This window comes from Caloenas nicobarica, chromosome 4 (assembly GCF_036013445.1).
Source record: "Caloenas nicobarica isolate bCalNic1 chromosome 4, bCalNic1.hap1, whole genome shotgun sequence".
NCBI classification, from domain to species: Eukaryota; Metazoa; Chordata; class Aves; order Columbiformes; family Columbidae; genus Caloenas; species Caloenas nicobarica.
This window is the reverse complement of record NC_088248.1, coordinates 51,933,169-51,958,106: the sequence shown is the minus strand read 5'-3', so window position 1 is coordinate 51,958,106 and position 24,938 is coordinate 51,933,169. Positions and strand designations below refer to the sequence as shown.

General features: G+C 36.8%; 1 protein-coding gene across 1 annotated transcript in view; it reads right to left on the bottom strand.

Moving 5' to 3' along the window:
* The window catches only part of NFXL1 (nuclear transcription factor, X-box binding like 1), a 48,367-nt gene that overhangs the window by 3,110 nt on the left and 20,319 nt on the right, over positions 1-24,938 (bottom strand). The window contains exons 16-21 of the mRNA XM_065633532.1: positions 19,509-19,649; positions 16,975-17,141; positions 16,128-16,197; positions 8,374-8,478; positions 7,071-7,157; positions 3,606-3,659 (exon numbers count right to left, since the gene is read on the bottom strand). Coding sequence (XP_065489604.1) covers positions 3,606-3,659; positions 7,071-7,157; positions 8,374-8,478; positions 16,128-16,197; positions 16,975-17,141; positions 19,509-19,649 — 624 coding nt within the window. The remainder of the gene's footprint in view (positions 1-3,605; positions 3,660-7,070; positions 7,158-8,373; positions 8,479-16,127; positions 16,198-16,974; positions 17,142-19,508; positions 19,650-24,938) is intronic.

Below are 24,938 nucleotides of genomic sequence, written 5' to 3'. Positions count from 1 at the left end.
AAGAGTTTCACAAAGCGAATCTTACTTCCCTTCTTGTGCCAGATAGCACTGTTAGCAGGAGAAAGGGACCCATTTTGATGTCTATTCCTTTCTACCTAGTAAGGGCAGAAATTGTCGGCATTTCTCTAACAATATAGGATAGAAGTTCAGACAAAGTTCCACAGCTTGCTATTTGAAACAAGATTACTTTCAACTAGCCAATCCTCCTTTAGAAAAGCAAAGTAATGAAAGAGTTTTTCAAAATCCAAAAATCCAAATGCAGGTGCAGAGTTCTTAAGGTTTTATAGATAATATGGCAGTATTTCATTTTACACAGACACTAAATAAAATTGGAGGCTTCTATATATAATTTGTGATCTGTAAGTGAAGAGTGCTTCATGAATTGCAGTAATCTGAATTAAAATATAGTACCTGTTATATAATTGTTTGAGCCCTGAATTGCTTTCCTAGTGATCTTTATAAAAACTGAGCTAAAAATAAATACTACAAAAAAACAAAACACAGAATGAAAAAATGTTCGTGGGCACAAAATACGAGAAAGAAGCTATCACTGTCTTTGAAAAGCTACCTACAGATTTTATATAACTATTATAATTCCCAACGTGTCACCTCAATGATCTCTGAACAATAAAGTAATGGTTGTGCCCAGTCTTCAAACTACCTTAATTTTTGAAGCTTTATTTAGGATGAGAACCCAACTTCTTTGTGTAAAGACATATTAAAAGTAAAATGAAATGCATTTATTTAAACTGTATCCTCAAAACAATTTGATGTGAGATACTGTCTAATTTGGTATTGTTCAGGTACCAGCTTTCACTCCTTCATGTGTTATTCTCTATATTCTTCCCGGACTGGAAGGATTAGCAGCCCCATTGGAAAACATGGCCACATGCATGCAAATAACAGTGACTATACAGACACAAAGCATATATTGTGAAGTTGTAGGTCTTGCATTTTATAGGGAGGAGGGCACTTGACTTTCATAACTTCTAAGAAGCTGTTAAAACATTTTTCTTTCTAAGAAAAAAGGAAACAAAATCTTTCATACAATCCTTTAAATTAGAATTCAGGTTTGAGACCTCGACTTTCAGTATCGAAACTCTTGACTATTACCACTTACCTCAAAAATTTACCCAAGTCTTTTACACTAGAGTGGGACAGAGAAAGAGCTTGATCTGAACTGTTAAATAATCAAAGCACTGTTTCTTTTTCCACCTCTAGCAATTCTGAAAACCTTGGCCTCACATGGTGCCTCTGAATTAGAAGCAGAAGGAAAGTTTGGCTGCTGGGCCACGACGAGAAGCCTAACCAAGCTGTCTCCCTTCTACTAAGAAACAAGTGATTCCATCTGTAAATGATAATAGCAGAAGCTGCTACCAAATATAGCAAATACCAAAATACAAATGTGCAGACTTACCAGAGCACTAACTTGTCTGTATATAAAGGATTTAATGAAGTATTAATCAAAACAGGTCTCAGGAAGCTGTAACAGATGAACTGTCTATATAAAAAAATGTGCTAATGAGAGATTAGGAAGGTGGTAGAAGATTCAACCGTTGGTCAGAAGGGAGTATACTCAATAATTATATACTCTTAATGTGACTCGACACCCTATAACAGTGATGTCCTCCAATTTGTATAACCAGATGGCAGATTATGAGATTAAATTGGAAGGGAATAAATTTTAGATAAAAGGCTGCAGTAGCTGAGGTTAGTACTTGTGTGCAATTCTAGAGCCTATTTATTAGTTACTGTTGTCCTAATTTTTAAAACAGGTTTTGTCCTATTCTTTTACTGTTGTTGTCCTAGTGGTTGCTATTGTGCTATATAACTGGCCACTCTTAATTAACCTTTTAATAGCCTTGATTATGTATAGGTGATGTCTTCAATCCCTGAAGCTGCATCCATCACAAAGCACGTACGCAAAAGCAGCTGCCATATATTGCACAAGGGTACTGCTGGACTGTAACTGTGAGACTCAGTGGATGCACAAGCAGGAAGCAACAGCGGCCTGACTGCAGAAACAATTGCCACTGAAGCATCGAAACAAAAATAAAGTTGCACACTACGCTGGTGGAGGGAATCTGCTACAGTTTCAGAGGATCCTCATTACCGAGACTTTACTAGAGGGACTTACGTGATATTGAGGCAGAAATCATTAGTAACTGGGATTCCTTCTGGAATGCGTGACAACATAATTGGTGCAAATACAAACACCAGCAACTTTGAATTTCTAGCTCTAGAATTGTAAGCATGTTCTTCACAAGTGTATGTGTCCATTAGTACACTTCGGTACTTAGCTTGCAGACCCACCAGCTACAGATGACCTCTAACAAAATGCTTCAGACATCTGTACGCAAGATACCTTTCCTGACCTATGTCCCACAACTAACACTTCCAAGGTCAACTCAGAAAACAAGAAGAATCAGATGAACTATCTAGGAGTTGTATGAGGGAACAAGTGACAAATGTTGTAGGCAGTTGAGGCATGAATGTAATAATAAACATTACAAGATGATCACAAAACAGCGCCTGGTCCCCTGGACAACAGCCACGGAACTGCACGCTTTTCCTGCACGAGGAATAGACACGCTCTCCTTTGAAAAACAAAGGCAGGCCTTGCTAGAGCATTGCTTGGTAGACTTAATGCTTTGACAAAGTCTCTAGGCAATTAATCGAAGTACAAATAACAGAAGTTGTGACCCACAGAGAAACCGTCTATCCTAATGAGATTGGGAGAAGAGCACAAGATCAGGTTTGTGAGTAAGCCTCCCGTGCCCCTTTTCCAGCAGGGAGCGAGCCAGTGCTCTGCGACAGAAACAGAGTGTAACATGCTGGTACAACCTAATACATAGTTGTTGTGATAACTGAGTAATAGAAAAGTCAGAAAGCACATGCTGGGCTTCGAATATGGCCTGGCGTCACATGCTCAGGCAAAGGCACACATGCATGAACTGCCAGGGAGGAGCACGTTAAGGCTGCGGCCTCCAGATGACAAACCTGACCCAGCCATCGCCACCAACCAACCTTATTATGATCAGTGCCTGAGATACCGTAAGTATTAATGTCTCCAGGCAGCTGGCACAGAAGCTTCTTGGATTACAATACTGACAACATATGCTCACCAACAACAGCAATTACAGTAAATACACGTTTTCCCTGCCTCTAGAGACCTTGAAGAACAAAGACTCATTTAGGCTTCCTCATTCTTTCATGATGGGAGGGAGGAAGGAAGCTTCACGCAATATTTAAATCTCTATGGAGGCTATTCAGCAATTCTGTGTGGTTTATGCATTATAAAGTGTTCAATTACAATTGAGAGTACTTAGTATTTTAAAAATAAACCATACTATACGCGGTTACAGTAATGCAAGACTAAACCGACTAATTAACATTTTGCATAAAATTATGAAAATTGTTTGGGAAAATGCGGACTCTTAACCATTATAAATCATTCACAGCACACAGAGTAAGATAACAGCTGCCAGGAATGACTGTGCATATCACATTACAAACTACACATCTTTAGTTGCATGCAAATTAAATGATTTACTAACAAGAACAAAGTGGGGAGGAAGTAAGTGAGGAAGAAGAAAGGTTGATACCTGTTGTCTTCGTTTCTCTTCCTCAATAGCAGCTTTGGCTTCTGCCTCTTTTATCTGTTCAGATATACAAAGTGATAAGCAACTGTTGTAAACAGCAGCTAAACCTATTTTCTTAGAGTCGTAATTACTCCTATAGAATAGTACTAAGCAAAAATGAGCAAAACCTTCATCAGTGAGCTCTTAACTTATATTACAAAATATTCTCAGAAAAAGCTGCATCACATCACACATTTGGAAAACATGGAACATATAATGGTTACAACAAAGTTATAAATTGAACTTCTGACTTCAACTTGACAAGCTCAACTGACAAATACAAAAGAACAGTTTGTTCACTAAAAACCGGGAAAATTCCTAGACAGTTATTCTAAGTTCTCAGCAACTTTATCCTCAATCCAGTACACTTTACACATACAGATAATTCCTAAGTAAGTATTTAATTTACACAGACATATCTCATTCCAAGTATTTTAAATATTCACTGACTACTAGAGTAAAAGGAAACCTCTATATTTGTACCAAATATGACATATTTTGGATAATGCATAATGAAACGGCTTTCAACCTCTTGGTGTAATGCAATCTAAATGTAATTAAAAATGCTCCACCATCAGAAAGCCCTATGAAAAGAAGTCATGGGACTTACAGTTGTTATTTCTATATAAATGTTTTGCAGTGTTCAAGAAAGCAAATCAAATTCTAGGAATTATTAAGAACGGTATAGAAAAAATGTCAATATGTAAACACATGATACATTTGAATCTCAGTTCCTGCATTCAGTTTTGGTCCCGCAGTAACAAAAGAATGTAAATCCTGAACATATACAGAAGACAACAGCATGGAGTTGCTTCCATCTAAAGAGATGCACAACTAAGATTCATCAGATGACTAACAGGGCACAAAATCCCAAAGAGCGTGTAAGATGCCAAATAAGAATAAAACATCGATAATTATTTTTCATAATACAAAAGCAAAGGCATAAAATGAAATTACCAGGTTCATAACAGAAGGAAGTATTCTACTCCCACAGAGTATTTGGCTAAATCTAGAAATTCAGTGCTACAGGACGTTTGTAGATGCCAAAAGTTTATGTCGACCAAAAAACAATTAGGCGTGCTACCAGCAGATAAATCCAAAGACCATTAAACAGAAAGACACCAGCTCAGTCTTTGAAATTCCCATAGTCATATGTCACTACAGTAATAGTAGTAACAGGAAGAGTAAACTGGGGAAGAATATGTGTCTGCCTTCTTGTATACATTTCTTGGACCTTTAGCACTGTGGCCACTGAATCACTGCCTTAGAAAAGTTAGATGTAAAAATCTGACTAATAACTTGAAATGAAAAACAGTCTTGATCATAATAACTGGATGATTTGCATTCTAACAGTGACAATAATTTACTAAATATGGTTTGCAGAGGTAGAATTTGTTCTAAACAATTTGCAATTCAAAAGCTCTTGATGACTAAGGAGAAAACACACTAGTCCATGCTTTAGCACACTGCAGCTCAGTATGCACTGAGGACAGGGTCAACAGAACAGTTCTATTTGCAGATTTTTCAGACAATTTTTTTAATTGCCAAACCATATAACAAATAAAAGCATTATTGAGAATTTCATTAATCAAGACACAATGGCAGAGTCTCTCTTTAGAAGAGCATATAAAAGACCTATGTGGCCATGCACACCTGTCATCAGAAAGTCTGGTGTGGAAAAAACCATCCACTTATCCTCCTGGCATTCCACTGCCATCTAAAGGCAGAACTTCAGCTCCAAAAGAAAAAGTAAGCCACAAATGTGGAAAATAGCAACCGGAGAGCTTCTTTTTACACTGGTGTAGTCATATTTGTATAAGATACATAGGTATAATATACGTAGGTAGAGGGAGGCATAACCATTATAATCACAGTATGGAAAAACATTTCTAGAACTATTGCTTTAATAAAATGTGCAGTAAAAGACAAATTAAATTCCTCAAAATGCATACTCACTAGGTGCTATGCATGAAGAGTTTCATGAAGAGTTTCATTAACTTTGGTTTTGGAAAGTGACGGTTGTTTTGCAACTGTGCAAACGAAGTTATCTTTGTAAACGTCTGCAGTTTTTAACAGACTTTTTCCAGTCTTGACACATTAAACAGCAACTGACATAATAAACTGCTTTTGTCAAGTGCATGTAATAATGGAATATTCTAGTGTGACATTTACAAGTCAACGCAGGCCACAAAGAAGTGCCTGGCAAGAATTTAAATAGAACTTTAGAACTTGATATAAAAAGCTCCAAATAATTAAATCCATGTTCTTCTGTGAGGATGGTACACGCAGCCAGGTTACGCCACACAGTATGTCTGTGGCATTGCTTATAGCAGAAACTTGCAGCCATCGGCTCATTGTGTTAGACCATTTCTCCCCACGGATTACAATGTCGGGAGTGAGAAATAGGAACTAGTGTCTCCTGAAGTCAAACAGCAGCTGAGACTGCGCTCACTGCACCACACTGGGACATGCTGCTGCATCCCAGCTCATGGAGTCGCTTGTGAATTCACCTCATGCACTTCATGTCCTATGAACTTATCTCCACACTCTAACTGGAACTGTTTGCTATGGTTGGGATTTTCCAAAGGTATATCCCACGAGGCTTAGCATTTGACCTGCTTGCAAATTTGCAGGATTTGGTCTATGTGGTACTTGCCAGAACTTGCCAGTCAATCCTGAAAGTCTGAGCAGAAACTGACAAAAGTCAGCTTTCCTCATTGAGTTTTTGGGCTACGCATTTATTACATCTAACAATTACCTGATAAATACTGAGCAAGTTATGCACCAATTTTTTTTTTTATGTTTTATAAAAGGCTTATAAGAGCAAGGTTGATATTCTGTCTCTCTGGGTGACAGCGTTTTCTTTACTTCATGAACAGCAGAACTAGGGAGAAGTCACATTTGCAGCAGGCTAAAAAAGTATACTGCAATTGCTGAAAACTCTGCAACCTTCTGGTAGAGGGTAACTAATAAGGTGTGACAGGATTACATGCTTCATGGTGGACAAGTTGAGCATTCAATGGCTGCAAAACTTTCATAGGAATGAGCAGATCTAACAATGCCCTGTGAAGTGCCCTGGCCCTAATCCTACAGCACTGATCAACAGCAATGACAATTTCACCATCACTGATCATCACTTTTCTCAAAAGAGGAAAAAACACGTTCTAGCAAATAAAAACAACAAGAACAACAACAAGGAAAAAACCAATGTTTTAACATAGTATTTCACTGTGTTAATTAACACTGTCCACAAACACTGTAATTCTCCCCACTAAGTCAGATGCATGTCTGAAAAAGGAGCTGCTAATAAATGCCATATCTACTTATGTTGTATTTTTTGCTTGTATTGCCTTGAAAAATAATTCTACGTTCATTTTTTCCTTTTCTCGAAGCACTGAGAAAAAATTATAGCTACAATGGATACATTACCTCAGATGCTTTCCGTTTCATTTCCTTGCATAATGCATCGCATTCCAGTGAAACTTGGCCGTCTTCTATCTTGCTGCACTGTACTTCCTGTTAAGTATAATGAGTCTTTTAGAATAATTTCCATATATAAAATTTTAGTTATAATGTCCATTTCTTTGTGAAAATCATAAAACATTCTGATTTAGTAAAACACTGGTTACACAGAAAATAAAGCTAATGACTAAACATTATTTGAACCTGTAATCCTGTATGAAATTGTCCTTTTATCTTTTTCTTCTTTCTGATAAGGTAAGCTGAAAGCAAGAAGAAATCAAATAGTCCAGTTTAATTTCTCCTCTATTCCCCTTACTCGTTTACCTAAGACAAAGTAAGATAACTTTCTGAACTCTGGCAGAAAGAGCTAGCATTCAGAGTCTCAGCAACTTCATATACATTCTCTTAACTGGCTGAAATTACAGGCCAAGGTCTGGTCATGGAAAAAAAAAAAATTCTCATTCATACTTCCTCCCCTCTCCCTAATATTGAAAAAAAAAAAAAAAGAAAAAGAAAAAAGTGGCTATCTGTAAGCAGAGACCGTTCAATTTGAATCACTTGTTCTGCACATGTCATCCTTTTTCCTGCTGAACATCCCACCTGTAAGATATTTCTTGGAGAAGCTGAAAACTCTGGGGAACTGCAACCTGATTGGAAGGCTCAGAAGTTAAGTGGGTCCAGAAAAATAATTTAAGCACCTTTTAATTAGGCCAGATAACAATTTTTTTGTTGTTGTTAAGTCATTATTATTTACTGGGATTTCACATTAATTTCTGTTCTGCCTCTTACAATGCTATATAGGCATAATAAACTTGTTACATTACTTTGTCCCTTATCTTTGTTAGAAGCTTCGGAAGCTGATGCCTGTACCTGCTTTTAGGTTTGCAGAGAACTGTAACTGATTACATTAGTTAGGGATTCACAAAAATCTGTGCTTGTTCTAACTTATGTAATTATAAACTTTCCAAATATCATCAGCAAAATGTATTTTTTTTTCCCCTCAAATTACTCCAGGTCATCTGACTATTCTCCTAAATGAGCTACAAAAACTCAAGTGTGCTTGAAGACAAAGCTATTGTAAGTCAGGTAGCTAACAGATTTTAGAACAGTGAACCTTTTGATATTGCAGCCCAGATCTTCAGCTGATGCAAACTGGTATATCTCTAGTAGAATAACTGGACCTACCTGCACCAGAGACAATCCATCCATATAAGCCTAGGAACATGCAAAGAAAATACATTGTTTTCCAAATTGTAACTTAGACATTTACCTTTTTCAGTCTCTTACAGACACATCGGAGTTTGACCTTCTGGCTGCAATTCAGGGGACAGCTACCTGAATGGCAAATCTCTTTACACCGGTGACCACAGGGCAACTATAAAGAACAGAAAACACAAATAAACCCCCCACACCAATGACTGATTGTAAAACTACAGAGAATCTATGAACTGGTTTTATCTCAGACATAGCAGCTTAACAGAAAACTCATTCAGCTTATCAGTTTTTCCTCTGTGAAAGAGTTGATTTTTTTTTTTTTTTCCAAATGCTTTCTTGTTATTTACTCTGTTTCCGTTTCTGTAGAATGAATTATCTTTTATTGGCACGGTGTCCTGATTTCAGCTGGGATAGAGTTCATTTTCTTCCTCATAGCTGGTATAGTGCTGAGTTTTGGATTTAGTAGGAGAAGAATGTTGATAACATGCTGACGTTTGGGTTGTTGCTAAGCAATGTTTATACCAAGTCAAGGACTTTTCGGCCAGGAGAGCTGACCCAAACTGGCCCAAAGAATATTCCATAGGACATGACATCATGCTCAGTATGTAAATTTGAGGAATTGGCCCAGCGGTCGTGTGCTGCCTGTTTGCCAGCACACAGATTGATTAAAAAACAATTTCTGCTTTCAAATGTTTCACAAACAGTCACGTCTGCAGTAATTCATACAACTATTACCCTAGCTATCTGTATTTTGGGGGAATACGAATAGATGAGGTAAAAAGAAACTGAAAACTGAAATTAAGTGTATTGTAGCAACGTGTACAGAGTCAAAAAGAGAAAGGGGGAGAAACAGAAAAAAAACCCAACAAACCAAAAACGCAAAAGAAAATTTTCCATGCAGGAATCTTCTGAACTATGCAAAAGCAAATAAAGGTCACCGATATTCTTATCCTGTCCAAAATAACTTCACAAAACCCAAAATTCCTGCATTCAACAGATTATCCAATTTCTGACATCTATGAGATACTTTTTTTATTGCCAGTGCAATTTTTAACATTCATAATGAAAATATTTTGATTCGATTATTAAGAACTGAAATACTAATTTAAATATGCTGTTAGCAATGTAGCAGTGCTCCCAGCATTATATTAAAGAACAAGAAAGCAAACAATTTTTTTCACTTTCTGTTAAGAACTTGACTGAAAATATACCTTGATCATACACATACCTATAAGAAATCTTCACAAAAGTGATGTTTCATTTTCAATTACATAATCCAATACTGTTAATAACTGAAAGTGGAATATCACATAAGACATCCAATTAATTTATAGAGGCAGCTTTAAATCCACCAACTATTTCAAATGGCATTCAATATTGTTCTTCATTAAAGAGTGAAATTTCACCTCTTCAGCGTCATCAAGGGATTAACACAATTTGGAAAATACTGTGAGGCATACAATTTTAATACACTTTTTCATATTTATTAAAAACTGAAAAATGTATACATACTATATCACTTCACCTACAAGAATGAGAATACTAAATGAGATAACTACAAAACCCGGGTGTAAACGCTTCTTGTTGATTCTCAGAAGTTCATTGGAACTGGCTCAGTTTCTCAGCTAGTATCATGAAACACACACCTAAACAGAATGCAAAACTTTCCAACAAAAAATATGGAACAGACACACATATTTGCACGTCCACGCCAGTCACGAACTATTATTACGCTGATAGATGCTTTGCGGTTTAGGCTCATTTTTCTTAGTCAAAGTCTAGGCACATTTCACACAGGACTAAAAGGAACCTCTAAGTCATCATGTTCAGTCCTAAAGCCCAGTCCTCCTAAAGGAAGGCACCTCCTACGATGCCTCTAAGACTGGGTAAAGCCTTGCCATGCAAACAGTCCCCCATTCTGCCCCCACTTTTAGTGTTTTGCTAAGGAGGCTGTTCCAGGAACTCCCTCTAAGATGCAAGAGCTTTTCTAAATTTCCCACATTTATTCTACACTAGTCTAAACTCCTCAGTTCTTATCCTGATATTGAAATATTTCTCTGCTGTCCTTTCATAAACAGCTCTTTATTCCCATAGTATTTCCTTCATAGAATTTCAACCAGTTTAAATCAGTGTTTCTTGAATACGGTAGCCAGAACTGCATGTAATATTCCAAATGACATCTCAGCAGGAAGGACCCTGTACAACGCCTTAATTGCACCTTATTCTTCATAGAATACCTTCCTCAATACATCTTCAGCTCTCATTTGCATTTCTCTCCATGCTGTGACAATAAGAATTTCTGCTGTTTCCTGGGAGCTTATTATTAGCCTTGACATGCATGGTCTTACTTTTTTTTTTCTGTATCTAATAACACGCCCCAAATACATGTGTTCTGCAGATGCATTTCCTCAGTTGTCACGTACTGACAACACTCCATAAATTTTCATCAGAAAATTCCAATATTTTTGGGTGCCAAGGTCATTACTGAAAACAATGCAAGGTCAGGCATAAATCCAGTCCTTGGGAAAATTTACTTACTGTTAATATCTCTTGGTTCAACTTTTCATTTAGTTTTGTTGTTCTTTTTAATTTTTTTTTGGGGGGGGAGGGAAGGGAGGGTTTAAAAAAACCAGTAAAATACAAGCAGTTGTTTCCTTTAGCCCACCTTCATCCTTGTATTAACCCTCTTCTGGATCTGAACTAGCTATTCTCTAAGTGGCACTGACTCAATTGCTCTGCTGAAGCCTTATGTAGCAGATCTAATCTATTTCCTATATCTGCAGGGGAAAAAAATATAAATTGGTCATCTTATCAAAGAAGGAACTTAAGTTCGTTTTTGCATTTTGCCTCATTTTGAAAAGATGAGAGGAGAAACTTGTCTTTAAGCTTTGTATGCTGCTAAGGTCAGGCTACCAGCCAGAACACAGAGTCTAATGGCTGAGGCTGCTCACCAGTGACCACAACCTCCGCAAAATCAATTTGCTCCTGTATGATCTCTGTGCAGCGGAGTCCTTCTCCCTACACAAAAGCATCATACACAATAACATGATCTAGTCTCACCTGCAAGTCATCCCATGCTGACCAGAACAATCCATGGCTAGAACTATTACTTCCAGCTTACTCTTCCATAATAATTAGGCACTTTTCCATTATTAGTGTTAAAGCCCAAATAAACAGCCTTATAACTGACATGTCAAAGCTGCAAATTCAAGGCAGTGTCTCTCTCCTCAACTTCCAGGTGCTACTGCAATAAAATTCTTACCTCACTTGCCATTAGAGCAAAACATGCATAGCACAGAAATACATTTAATCCAATACTGAAATCCAAATTTATGCATTTGGGTCTTTGCACAGAGTTACACAGTTCACATCCACAGAGATGCAGGACAAGCACGAAGCTGACAGTGTAACTCCTTTTTACTCCCTCCAATGCAAAACCGACATTAAAAAATAAATAAAATAAAAAATCAAGTGGAGTAGTGAAATGAGTAGCAAAACAGCGCCCTACAATTTCAGAAAACAAAAGCAACCTTACTGCTGCTTCTGCTGGATAAATAATGTAGTGGGAAGGGATTTTTTTTTTTTCTTGTTTGTAAGCATCTGTTCTGAGCTACTTGGTGCTAAAACAGAAAGCACGTGCCCCTTTAGATCTTTTTCACCGTAAAAGATCTCTTGTCAATAACTTGTGGACTAAAGACCAAAATGAACAGGCTGTATGTTTGACATGGCAAGGCCTTTAAAAGAAAAGGATTTAATCCACAGCCCTGAAAACAAACCAGAAAAATCCTACAAGTATTTTCCCCATAGGCAATGCATTTAGGTCTTCGCTTTGTCTGACAATTATAAAAACCATCAACATTTATGGAGGCTTAACTGATCTGCACTAGAAGTTAATAAACACCACCTGTTAATACACACCTGATAATAAAGAAAATAACCCACTAATAAAGAAACAAATCCCAAAAGCTAAGTACAAAAGATCAGTTTATCACTTCCAAGCAAAGGAGCAGACACTTCAGTTCAAAGGGTGGCCCTGTGCCAGAGATCTTATGAAAACCTCCACTGCTTAAGCCAGACATTGAGGAAAATCCTCTCACTATGGACCAAAGCTGCATGTTTGGCCTTTGAAATTAAATTTCTGCAACCCACATATATTTTTAACCTGTCTTTACAGAATTTATTAAGCATTCCAGCAGTAAAATTTATTTCACTTATTAAAAAAAAAATTTGCATACATAGGGACATTGTCCCTACTGCACTATCATGTTAAAATAAATTTATCACAATGTGGTCCCATATTTCACATCAAGACAGTAGCAGAATACACACTAGAAGTACAAAGTATGGTTATTTTGTCAGAAAATACTGATTAGACTGAATAAAGTATTAAACACATACCCAAAGATACTGATATGAATACTTAAACAATGAAAACTGATAGACTGTTAAAACTTCTGTGTAAGAATTGCCCTAAAACATCTGCAAACATGATCATAAGAATTTAATCACCCCTGGTTAAAAAAAAAAAAAAAAGTTAAATTTCCTTTAACAGGATATTTTGTTATTGCTACCAAACAAAAGAAAGAGCTTTTTAATTAAAGCATCTCATCTAACAGCTGTGGCTATATCAAAGAGTTTGCTGCTCCCTAAAACAGAAAGGAAATACGAGCTGTACTGTATAATACCAGAAGTCATTTTTATAGTTTCATACTGCCATAGCCAAAACAAAAAGCATGAGACCTTTCAAAACTTTCAGTTTCCTGTTGTGTTTTTTCAAGGCACCAGACAACACAATTGATTTTCATAATCTCCAAATGTATCATGCTACTTGTAATTCAAATACGGTAGTAAACTGTCTACCACAATTTCCATTAACTAAAAAGAAAAACAACTCAAACCTTACAGTTCAGTAAAATACTGCATTCTATTGAACGTAAGCTGCACTCCGCTAAGCTTGGTGGAGTGACAGTGCACACTGATTTTTAGCAAACAGCAGCTTAGCTCTGCCAATGATCCGAGGTCAGCTTCTGACATTGAATAAGAAAATTTTCATAAAACACTAATTTGAAATTTACTTGAGACTGTCAGGACCTTCACACAAAACATTTCCAATTTAGTTCTGCGCAGACATATTTGTCTTATAAACTTTAAATGTTCTAAATTCGGTAGTCTTATCCATCTTATCTTTCCAAGGCCAAGGTGTTTGTAAGTTCTTGTCATGAGGTCCCCCCAATGGGCTTGATCTATATTTGCTGGGGAGGGATGGTGACAGTGGTGGCAGTAGCAGGTTGATGTCTGTTAAGGCTGCTCCTTCAAATTGTGTTTATCAATGATTTCTTCAAAGGAGAAGTACCAGTACAATTTGTATTATGATACAGCTAGCTGATTTTCCCAAAGCTGCAGACAAATGCTGCATACTTATAAAACAGACAAAATATCCCTAGCACTGTTCAAGACTCGGAGAAAAAGGAACAAATTTTTTAGGCAAAAAAATGGTAAAACACCCCATACCATACGTATAAAGCTGTTGAAATAGGATCTGAGGAAAGCAGGATGAACTGCAACACAAAGATATGAACTACCTAATACTTTTTTGTTTTGTGAAAGCCAAGAGCTATTATCATAGGAAGGGAAGAGCATGCATTTTTACATCACCCACATTTACTAAAAGGATTCTCTGGATGGCAGAAGCTACATAAAACCTTATTTTTCAAACCATCTATAGGAATGAGAATTTTAGAGTTAAATAAAAGCTTTATATTTATAAAGTGGACTCTCTTGTCCTAACCTTTCTTTCACATACCTCTAAATTAAGTAAAAAAGACATCATCTGTGGAACAGGGCGGTTCTGAACCACAAGCTAGAATTCAAGAGCACTACCAGATGGATTTTAGATCCCAGACTGAGTCTTGGGAATATGTCCAGAAAAATCACAATAGTTACATTAATCAAAGTCAAAGATGAGATATGGAAAAAAAAAAAAATCTTTGAAGAAAAGCTTAGGTACAGGAACACATAGTTCATATTAAGAGATTATAAGCACTCTTGAAAATAAAGAGAAGGAAGCCTTGGAGCAAATAAAACCAAAGTAACAGGGAGAGAAATGAAAGGACAGAATTAAGAGGTAAATGGACAATGAAATAATATCCAAAAGTGTTCCCACGCCAGGAAGAGAGCTTTCAGACATCCAGATGAGAAAATTGTGACAGGCACATTCATTTACAGAAAAAAAAAAAAGGCATCGGAAAGGCATCTACAAGGGCAAAAAGCAGAAGATGCAAGTAGGCACACAGCTCAGAGCATGGCCTTCCTGTTGGGGTGAACCCAATCTTGTCTGAAAAACACAGGAACAGATGCTGTTGGGAAACAAGCAGGAATTCTGTGAACTTCTGCATTTACTCAAAACCAAAAAAAAAAGTTTTCTAATAAAGGCAAGGATTCAAATTTGATGATTCTTGACACTGGAAAATAATGAAACAAAAGACAATTTTGAACCTACATTTATAAGGTTGAGGCAGAATTCAGAAATACAAGAGATGACATAGGGCAGAAGTCTCAGACTAGAGGACATCATAGGCAGATCAGCATAAGGGGACTGAGTTGAATCAGAGGAGAATGGGTTGAATTAAATCTTTAATGAGTGTCAGCCAAATATTGCATGAGACAAAGAGACACAGCTACACGGTAAAAGGCCAAACCAGAACAACAAAATAAGTGATTACTGGATAAAATATCTTCCTCGGCACAAGCATTTTTATTGCAGGGAAGGAGAATTTCTTAGAAATTCTGGCGAGTTTAGCAGTGGAAACACTTCCCAAATATTCCTGACTATTCCTGGCTTTCCACTTCATAAATTTTCTAACCCTACAGTGGGGAATGGAGCAAATAAAGGGCTGTCGCTCTCACCACAGCTAATGACAACTAAAGAGCAAACATGCAATAACAAGTAATGCATGGATTACTGAAAGCACACAAGCAGCACATAACATTGGGAGGGACAAGGAAAAAGTAATTTGGCCCATCCCTCATGTCTTAAAGCAGTATTATCTACAACTGGACAAATCCTGATACATGTCTAAGCCATTATTTCTGAAAACCTGGTAGCTTCTCCAACCAGTTATTCCCCTGCTCCACAAGCTTTACTACTCAAAGGTAGTATTTAACGTGGATCTTCTTTACTGATGCCTATACACACTGGTTCATAGTCTACGCATCATGCAATAAGAATATTATTCTTCTCTTCTTTACAGCAACCCTTTAGATATACCCAGATACAGTAGAAAGATTAACTGGCTTGTCTTCTGTTTCACACTACCTAACATATATTTCACTAACACAGCAGGGCATTATCAACCCATTTCATGGGTTAAGTTGCAGACAGGGATTACTAAACCTGCACTCAGATAAAAACATTCACAAGCACAATTCTCAGCATTCTTCCTCATCAAACTGCATCCTGTTATTTTGAAGATATAAATTTAAGACCAGTTTTTAAGCACGTTAGAGGACATACTCTTCCACATTCAACCTTACCTGCCTCCTTAAACATTCAAGCCAGTAATGCCTTGGAGACAAATCTATTACCCTTCAATATAACCTTCCAATTTGACAAGAACACTTTAATAACTGTCCTCTGAGTATAGAGCTCACTAACCACCTCCACATCTATCAGTTAGCCTCTTCATTAAGACTGAGCTTCTCTAGTTTGCTTGGCCTATGAAACTGTACCACAAACCTTACAAAAAAAGTAAAATCCACAAAATTCCACACGTCCATCAAATCAAGTATTTCCTTGTTAATATGTCTTACCTCTTTTGGACACTGATTTTTGCAGGAAATAAGAAGCTCCTTTTCTTTTAAATCAGCACTTGTTAATTTTCTGTAAAATAAAAGCTGTGTTTGTGATGAATTCCAAATTAAAAACAACAGTAGTCAACACAATTAGGGGTATATTTTAAGTATATTTCACTGTAAAGAAAAGTGGGCTCATTTAGCCACATCCTGTGGGACTAACGTAAACTAGATTATTTTACAGACAAAGGCACAGGAATTTAGAAGATCTGAGGTACTTTAAAGATATTGCACAAAGAAGAGCACACGCGCATGGGATGAACGTTTTCAGAGCAATACACAGAGGATAATGCTTAAATGTACGAGCCTCATTTTATATTTAGTAAAGCATAGCCTACACTCTGTACACACACAAATGACTAAAAAGGAGTATAAATGATTACTAAGAAGTTTTCCAATTAAAAGAGCTAGAGTTTGAAGGACATTAGTTATAAAGATGTTTTACACTAACTACATACTAACTACATAAATTCTAATTCTTGTTATAGAATTCTTCTTTTACATATTGTAAAAGAACCACAATAGAGCAAACATTATGCAGATCACTGTACTTGCATAATTCAAAACATTTACTACATTATAAAAACCACTTCTGCTCATCAGACTCCATGCATTTATAATTTTAGTAGTAATACCAAATAAAACACTGGTAAATTTTAGACAGAAGAAAAATTATAATACAAATTACAACCTTCAAGAGAAATTTTATAACTCGCCATAGGCGTAGCTCCCATTCCCAGACATTTCAAATGGTTTCCAGTTAGTAGCATTCAAATGAAAAGTTGGGTTCAGTTCTGACACTTACAAGCATTCAATATACAGTATTGATAGTTTGCAGTGACACTTTATTTTAAGCATCTGGAGACATGATGGACAATTCCCGGGATGACAGGGCAAAACACATCGGTGAGGACAGCCAGACGGCCGGGGCTTGGTACACTCCTCTTCACACTGTGAACATTCTGCACCTGCCTAACAAAATAAAAACAAAGTCCTAAAGGAAATGCCAAACATTTGTTTGCTAGATGCCATTAACAAGCTTCTATACAGAAGAGAGTTGGGGTGTTTTTTCTAAGGAAATCCAGCTACTCAGCAAGACACCGTTAAAGCAAAAAAAAAAAAAAATTATTAAAATATGCTTTTAAAAGAAAAGCAGAAATACCAGTGTTTGCCAGTCAAAGAGACGGAGTTCTATTGTGCTTCCTCGGCTTAAAAGGACCTCTTAATATTGGCGCTTTGGAAAATTGCCATTAAGCCTGTTAACTCTCTCTGGAAAACTGTTAGGAAAAAAAGTAATTTCATATTCAGAATTAACTTTTCCCACCCACCATGTTATTGTGATACTTTAGTCATGACATCCTGCTTTGTAATACATGGGTGGGGAGGTTTGTTTGCTTGATTTTAAGATGCAAAATAAGTCATTCCATTTCTGTATGTGTATGGTAGTTTATATAATCTTCCCAAACATATTAGCTTAGGTATATGCTGGGAGCTGCTAAGGCATTGCTTCCGCTCCATACATTACACAAAGTCTACAAGAGCCATGGCATCATCCTCATTCCAGGTGATGTGATCAACCTCAGCACAACACAACAAACATCAGCACAGTAAATTAAGCTCCATTTCTATTCATATTCTTATCTCAATAACTCATCCACAACCCTAGTCTGATATCAAATACACATAGACTGACAAGATTTATCAACTAAGCCTACACAGGACAGTGTTTAAGGCCCACCATCACAGTCAAACACTCAGTTTCACAGAAGTTAGTCAAAGCCAATCCAAGAATGAAGCTATGCAATGCTTCCGCCAACATTTCACTTCATGCTGTTCAAAATAAGGGCATAAGAACGGAAGTTTTTAATATTTTCCCCCCATTTTCTTCCTGTTCCCTTTTTTGCTGCTTCTACAGTTGAACAATTTTTGCTTAAGTTTAAAAAGGAAACAGTGTGCAATGATCATTTACAAAACCTAAGCCCCAAAAATTCACATGTAAGACAATAACAATTGAAAGCATTCAGAAAAAAAATGTAATATAAAAACTAACAGTAGGTAAAAGCAAGCAGGTGGCCTTTCTGCAATGTTTTCTAACACAACTTGCAGAACAAACCTAAATTCCAGACAAAAACCATTACTCAGACATACAAACAAGAAGTCTAATCTGCCCTTTCTGAGTACATGTACAATTTAGTCTATCAAAATAGAACAAAAGCTCTAAAGGTCGAAACCAACTTGAGTTTATAAAAATTCAAAGAAAACTGAGAATGAGATTTACCCATGTATCACATGTACATATAACAGAAGGAGTAAGCAGAAGCCCTCTTACAGTAATAACCAAAGATGCTTAAACACTCTCAGTATTTACTGATGTCACTCTATTGCTGCAGGTTACTCTTCCACAAGTTGCACTAACAGCTCATACTCCTCAGACAAAGGTTCCATAATCATTAATAGAGTAATACACTAACCGCAATATATACAGTTACTAGATGACACCACCACTTCTAGGATTGGAATCTATAGGGAAATAATCCTATTTAACATATAACAGTAAGTTAAAATATAACATTTATGTTTTGTTCCCAACTGAACGCTTCCTCAATTTTCTAAATGCCCAGAGAGACCATGTTTTTTGACATTAATGCTTTGAAAACTTTAAAAGCTGTTTTCCTCCAAATAATGGTTCCCTCAAATCACAAACTATGTGCCTTTGACTTCTCAAAACTAGAACAGTTTTCAGCTTTGTACTTTTATTTTTGTTTCATATTATTTCCAGCAATTAACACTTACAGCTTCTCAATCACATAAATGACAGTTTTGAGTAAACATTGATAAACACGAATATATCGCCCCAGTGCTTTAAGAAGTATTCACCTATTCTGCAACATTTCCAGTGCTCTTTCCTAAAGATCTGTTAGCCTCCTCAAGCCATTTACAGCTCTCCTCAGTAAACACTTTCCCCAGTAGATTGCAAGTGCATTTGTATATAGGGATTATCAGTTCACTTGATCTTGACAGTTACAAAAACTGACTTTAGAAGAGACTTGTCAAGAGTGTTAAATAAGTGTTTGATGAAAACAAAGTAATGTACATTAACATAAAACAAAAAAGTGTAGCATTTTCAAAATATTATATATTGTCTCAGTCTTCTAGTGTAGAGAAGTATAGATTAGATAAATGTCACAGCATCAACAGGAACAGAACACATGGCAAGTCTCTCCCTGGAATCTGGAATAGATCCTGTGCCTTCCAGCTTGAAATTCTTTATTTTCCAGTCAAAACTGAAGACAACGTACAAAATACACAAAAACAAAAGCAAAAAGGAAATCAACCTACCTTCTTTTCATCTGCACTACTGTTCAGTTTAGTAACAAAATGACATTCTTTCATACAGGTGTGATTCTGACAATCAAGAAGCCGCCCACAAAATCTCTTACATGAGTAGGGATTTGCAGAGTGACATGGTAATGGACTAACCTAAAATTTAAAAATAAATAAATGTAAGTATATGTATATGCAAATAGTGTATGTATACACACATTTCATGTGTGCTGTCTGTGATACATACATACACACACACTATATATATATATGTGTGTATATATATATATATACACATACACACACACACAGAGGCACATCATCATTACAGAGAAATTTTGGTTCTTGAGTATCTTTGTTAAAAGACGAAAATCAGTGCAACATCTATTTGACTTTTTTTTTTTTTAAACAGACTTCAGGTTCCCATCCCAACAGAACCATACACATTTGTTTTACACTGATTATACCAGGTAAAAAAGCCCACTTTATTAATTAAGCAAGCTAACTTTTGCAACTTTTTTTTTTAATAGACTATAACATTCTCAAATTTTTTAGTGTAATTTATTCCTCCTTTCCACATTGTACTTGTGCCTTGCATTAAAGGTTCCTAAACTGCTTTATAGTTATTGTAGAAGACAGTTACAGTTTGCTTTCACAGGACTAATTGTGTTATGGTCATCATAAACCCAAAACATTTTAAAATTCTACAGACAACCACCTGGAAGCCAGAAATTCTAAAACCAAATATTGACTACATAAAATACAACTCAAGGGACTGGGAAGGTGAAGAAATGGCTCTATGACAGGACTAGGAGTTTAATGTCGTATGATATATTTGCACTTTCTAATTCGAAGTTAACACTCCAGTTAACAGGGCTTTGCAGTACTATTCAGAGCATCTATTTAGAAGCCTTTATTCTTCATTAGTACTGAAATGGAGTGTAAACTCCTAACTTGGTTCACTAGATTATTTTCCTAAAGTTGAATAGTACAAGTCCCTCGACATCACAAGTACTAGAGGAAACCCACTGTTCCCATTTCCCAACCATTATATAATATTCACATGAAAAAAACCCCAGTTTCTCTGATGATGCTGTCAAAAAACCTGATTTTTTTTCTTATTATCATGATCATTTAGTGGAGAAAAAGAGAAATTATTTGTGATGTTATTACACAATAGACTAATGTGACATAACTCACTTTGACTAGACTAAGGGTGTGATTTTGTGTTGCAGCTTAAGTTGCCTAGCAGCTTTGCACTGTATCCTTTACCTTTCTCCTTTCCGACTCTACAATCCCGATTGCACACTCCTACCACTTACTTGGAACAAGTCCTACCACACGTCTGTCTTTAGAGCAAGACAATTCAACTAGTCAAAATGGAAGAAAAGGAATTAACGGGAAAAGATTCCTTTTCTTTTTGCTAGGTTTGCAAGTGGATATGCCATACAATCAGGTAAACACTGGAACAGAAACGAGGGAAGAGAGGATGGTCCCCCATAGGGCTGAGCGAGGGACATTTTCCCTTCAGTGCTGTCCACGTTGACTTCCCTCCATCCTCAAGAAAAGATGTACAAAGTAGGATTTCAATCCACTTGCCTATAGAAATGTTTTCCAGGCTTCATCAAAAAAGAGGCTATACTCCACATCAAGTCATTGCAAAATACAATTCCTTCCCAAGACTCCTTAAGTCCTTCCTCCTCTTCTCATCCTGACCCACAGAGGCTCTGAGAACAGGAGGAGCCTGCATGGCAGGCTGAACATCAAGCATGGAATACACAGGAGAAAACCTTGACACTGTCCTGTCCAGCTACTCTCCCATCCCTATGTCATAGCTGAAGCTCATTACGCTGGCTAAAGCACTAATACAACCACAGCAAGTAGCCTAAATCCTTGGTTTGTACTCCTGCCGCAAACACCCTACAACTCGGTCTCTGATGGTTTATGTTTCTGTTGACCAAATGAGCAAATGCCAGCAACAGGCCTAATAAAAGGAAGGCTTGAAGTGAACAGCACTATACCCGGCTAACACACCTCAATTACCAAAGCTTTTATCACTCCTAATATCCTGTCCCTTCTCATCCTCTTCCATCTCCCTCCTCCTCCTCCTTCCTTGGAGTCACAACTTCCTTTCAGTAGCAACATAAGTAGTCAAGGGATGCTGGAAGGTAAAAGAATGAATGAAAAGGCATACTAAACATTAAGATCTGACACTGCCCACTTCACTACCTTTCCTTGCTCCCCCATTTCCAGTTTTTTATGACTACTGGTTCTGCTGCGGTTCAGGCAGCTACAGCAGATCAGGGCACTAATAGCAAATGAGCCCTATGGCTGCACAGTTCAACATGCTGATGAGACTCCTTTTACCAAGAGTCAGCCTTCCATCAGATACGGACACAACCACTACCTCCAGTTAAAGAGAACTAGCAGAAGCACACAGGCAGAAGCGGAGCATCCCTTCTGGCAGCATCCCCCACGTACAGCAGCAGAGATGCGACGCTGAATGGAGCCGGGGCAGGGAAGTGCACAAGCCAGGAGACACCAGTAGCAGCTTTCGGAGAGCCGACTGCAGAGAACAGCCCAGCCCTGCGGCTTCACCCAGCGCAGCTCCAGCCCCACTTGTCGACTTTCCCAAGTCTTGAGCCCAATAAAAGATGGAGAGTCTGCTGGAATCAATTGACGTTGTAGCCAAAACCAAAAGAATTTCAATTAATTCAAACATACATTATATTTTCAAATTTTGTTTCCATTTCTTGACAAGTCAATCTGTTGCGGATATTAGTAATAAATCCAAAGGAGAGATAAGTTTTACTTCCTGTAGTTGGAATGCATTTCTGAAATGGCTAAATGGAGGTCGCTAGTCTTGCTACAAGGACGAATTATCAAAAAAGCCACAAACTCCAGTAGGCTGATGAGCTGAAGAATAGAGAATGCAGATGAGGACCAGAAGTATTTTATGAAAACTGATTGGAAAAAGAAAGAAGCTAAGGAGGCACCATTTTCAGACCATGGGTCCTTCCACAGATTAAGGAAAGGAAGGCAAGGAAAAGAGGACAAAACAACTTTCAGAAGTTTTCCAGCACATCTCCCAAATGCGTAAAAGCAACTAACAGATACATCAATTGGAATATGAAAACAAAAATCAAGTACAATAGGGCGGGGAAATTTTTGAAACATTCATAAGGTATTTAGCCATAAAGGTGAATTGCATCAAGTTTTACGTTAAATTTTACCTAGAGGTAGAATAATGCTCTTCCTCTTATAAGTGAACCACAGCTAAAAAAAAAACCCAACCACCTTAGAATTATAAAACATAGCATTAAATTCCTACCCAAAACAAACACCAAAAACAACCCAAGAAGAGATTTCTATCTGTGTGAGAACAGCAAGACTGGTATTACGGTATATTCAAAACATCACGGAAACAAAAACAGAGTGTTTCCGTTCCTCTAGAACATTTGATGAAATGAAGCAACTATGAGAGAATTAACCACAGCAGATAAATTAATACCATTTCCAGTTAAGATTTCCTTGTTTGCCCTCAGCTACCTTTTATGTGCTTTAACTAATGTTCTCCCATAAAACCAGCTTTTGAATATAAACACTAGCTCTCATAATTTGATTTTAAAAGAGCACATTTATGCTACTGCTATGAAATCCCAATGCTTATAGCAGTTCGAAGAAAAAATAAAACATCAAGTTTTTGTTTTGAGGCAGCAGCAACTGTTGATGACAGGTGATCTCTCTGACCTACAACCTGAAACAGAATTGAGAGCTACTTTTAAGCACCTACAAATCAAAGGAGAGTTATTAAAGAGTTATTTTCCTAAATATATGTAAAGACACCTAAAATTTACACAGTAAAATTATTTAAAGGAAGGCTGCACACTATAGCTAAAAGAAGTCTTATTTTAGGTTAAAAATCACATAGAATCATACTTCTCTAAACACACATTTTATATAATCATATCACCTGAAAGGTAATTTTAAGCCTGTTGTTTCAAGTGCTAAATTGGTTGTTCCAAGTACCCAAAGACATGTAAGAGCTCAAACCAAACTCTTAAAAATACTTTTTAAACTAAATACCAAAGTGAAATTTTATAAAAATAAACAACAAAAAAAACCCCAACTCTAATACAACTGACCCCAACACCTACACAAATTAAAATTACTATTCAAGTAAAAATGTAAAGATAACAGACTTGCTTACTACACAACTCCTAAACTGTTTGCTTTCATTCTCTCTTCTACTCATCATCTGCAGGTATCTCAGTAAAACACAAGGTGACTTTATAACTCGTTTAATTCCTAGTTTGTTTCTTTTAGATCTCTTCCATTATAGAAGGTATAACGACAGCCCAGCACAAGCAGTAATGTAGTACAGCAATAAGTCTCTCTTCACAGCAGAACTTCGCTCGAGAAAATTGCTACTTTCAATCACTTGTGAAAAGTTCACATTTCCCAGTAAAAATCCCTTCAGGGACTGGAAACTACTACAGGAGGGAAGTGTTCATAAATATATAAAAGTGTTTTCTCTTGTTAACAAAAGTAAATTAGTTTGAGGTGAGGTTACTTGTTGAAAGCCAATGGGGCTGTAAAACACTGAACAGACCTTAAATGTTTTTGTTTGTTTTATGTTTAGAGACCTCAGAACAACATAAATACGTACAATGGACCTAAAATACACTGTAAACACGCCCTCACACACACACACATTAAAAAGTTATTCTTGTCCTTGACTGCTATCAAAATCTTAAAGATTAGGACACTGCATTCCAGAAACTGCTGAACTTCAGCAGGAGAGAAGCACTGCACTGTGCTGGCTGAGAGAAGGAATGTTTAATCTAGCATATCATATAGCATCAATAAATCCAAATTATTAAAGTTAGGTATAGACTCCTCAGCATTTTTCCTTATTTTCTATACTGACCCATTTAAAAAAACAAAAAACAAAAGACCAGACCCAAAGCCACTGATTGATTCTGCCAAGACTAGTATGCAACAGATTAAGGATTTATTACTATTCTGAAATTAGTTATAAATATGTAGTAATTGGAGCCATTTTCTCTAATAAGAGCCATACTGTCTTCTGTTAGGGAGAGGGACATAAATTTCATAATCATGTACATTTGAACAGTATCAAAGCCAGAAACATGGTCTAGAGCAAGTTATATATTGGGTCAATTGACCAAAGCTTGTATTTTGCTTATACATAAATTCATGAAAGTTAAGGTGAGATTCCATATGTCCTATCACAAAACATGTCATTGACTCGATAAATCATTGGTTGATATACCTGCAAGTTTTACTGTGAAGAGCAAAACCAAAATCCAGCTGTTTCAATAAAACAATAAGGCACAGTTGTTCTTTTCATCCATTTTCACCATACATTTTTGCACATACATGCAACCAATAAGCTGCAAAGTAGCTCTATGGAAGCTGTAT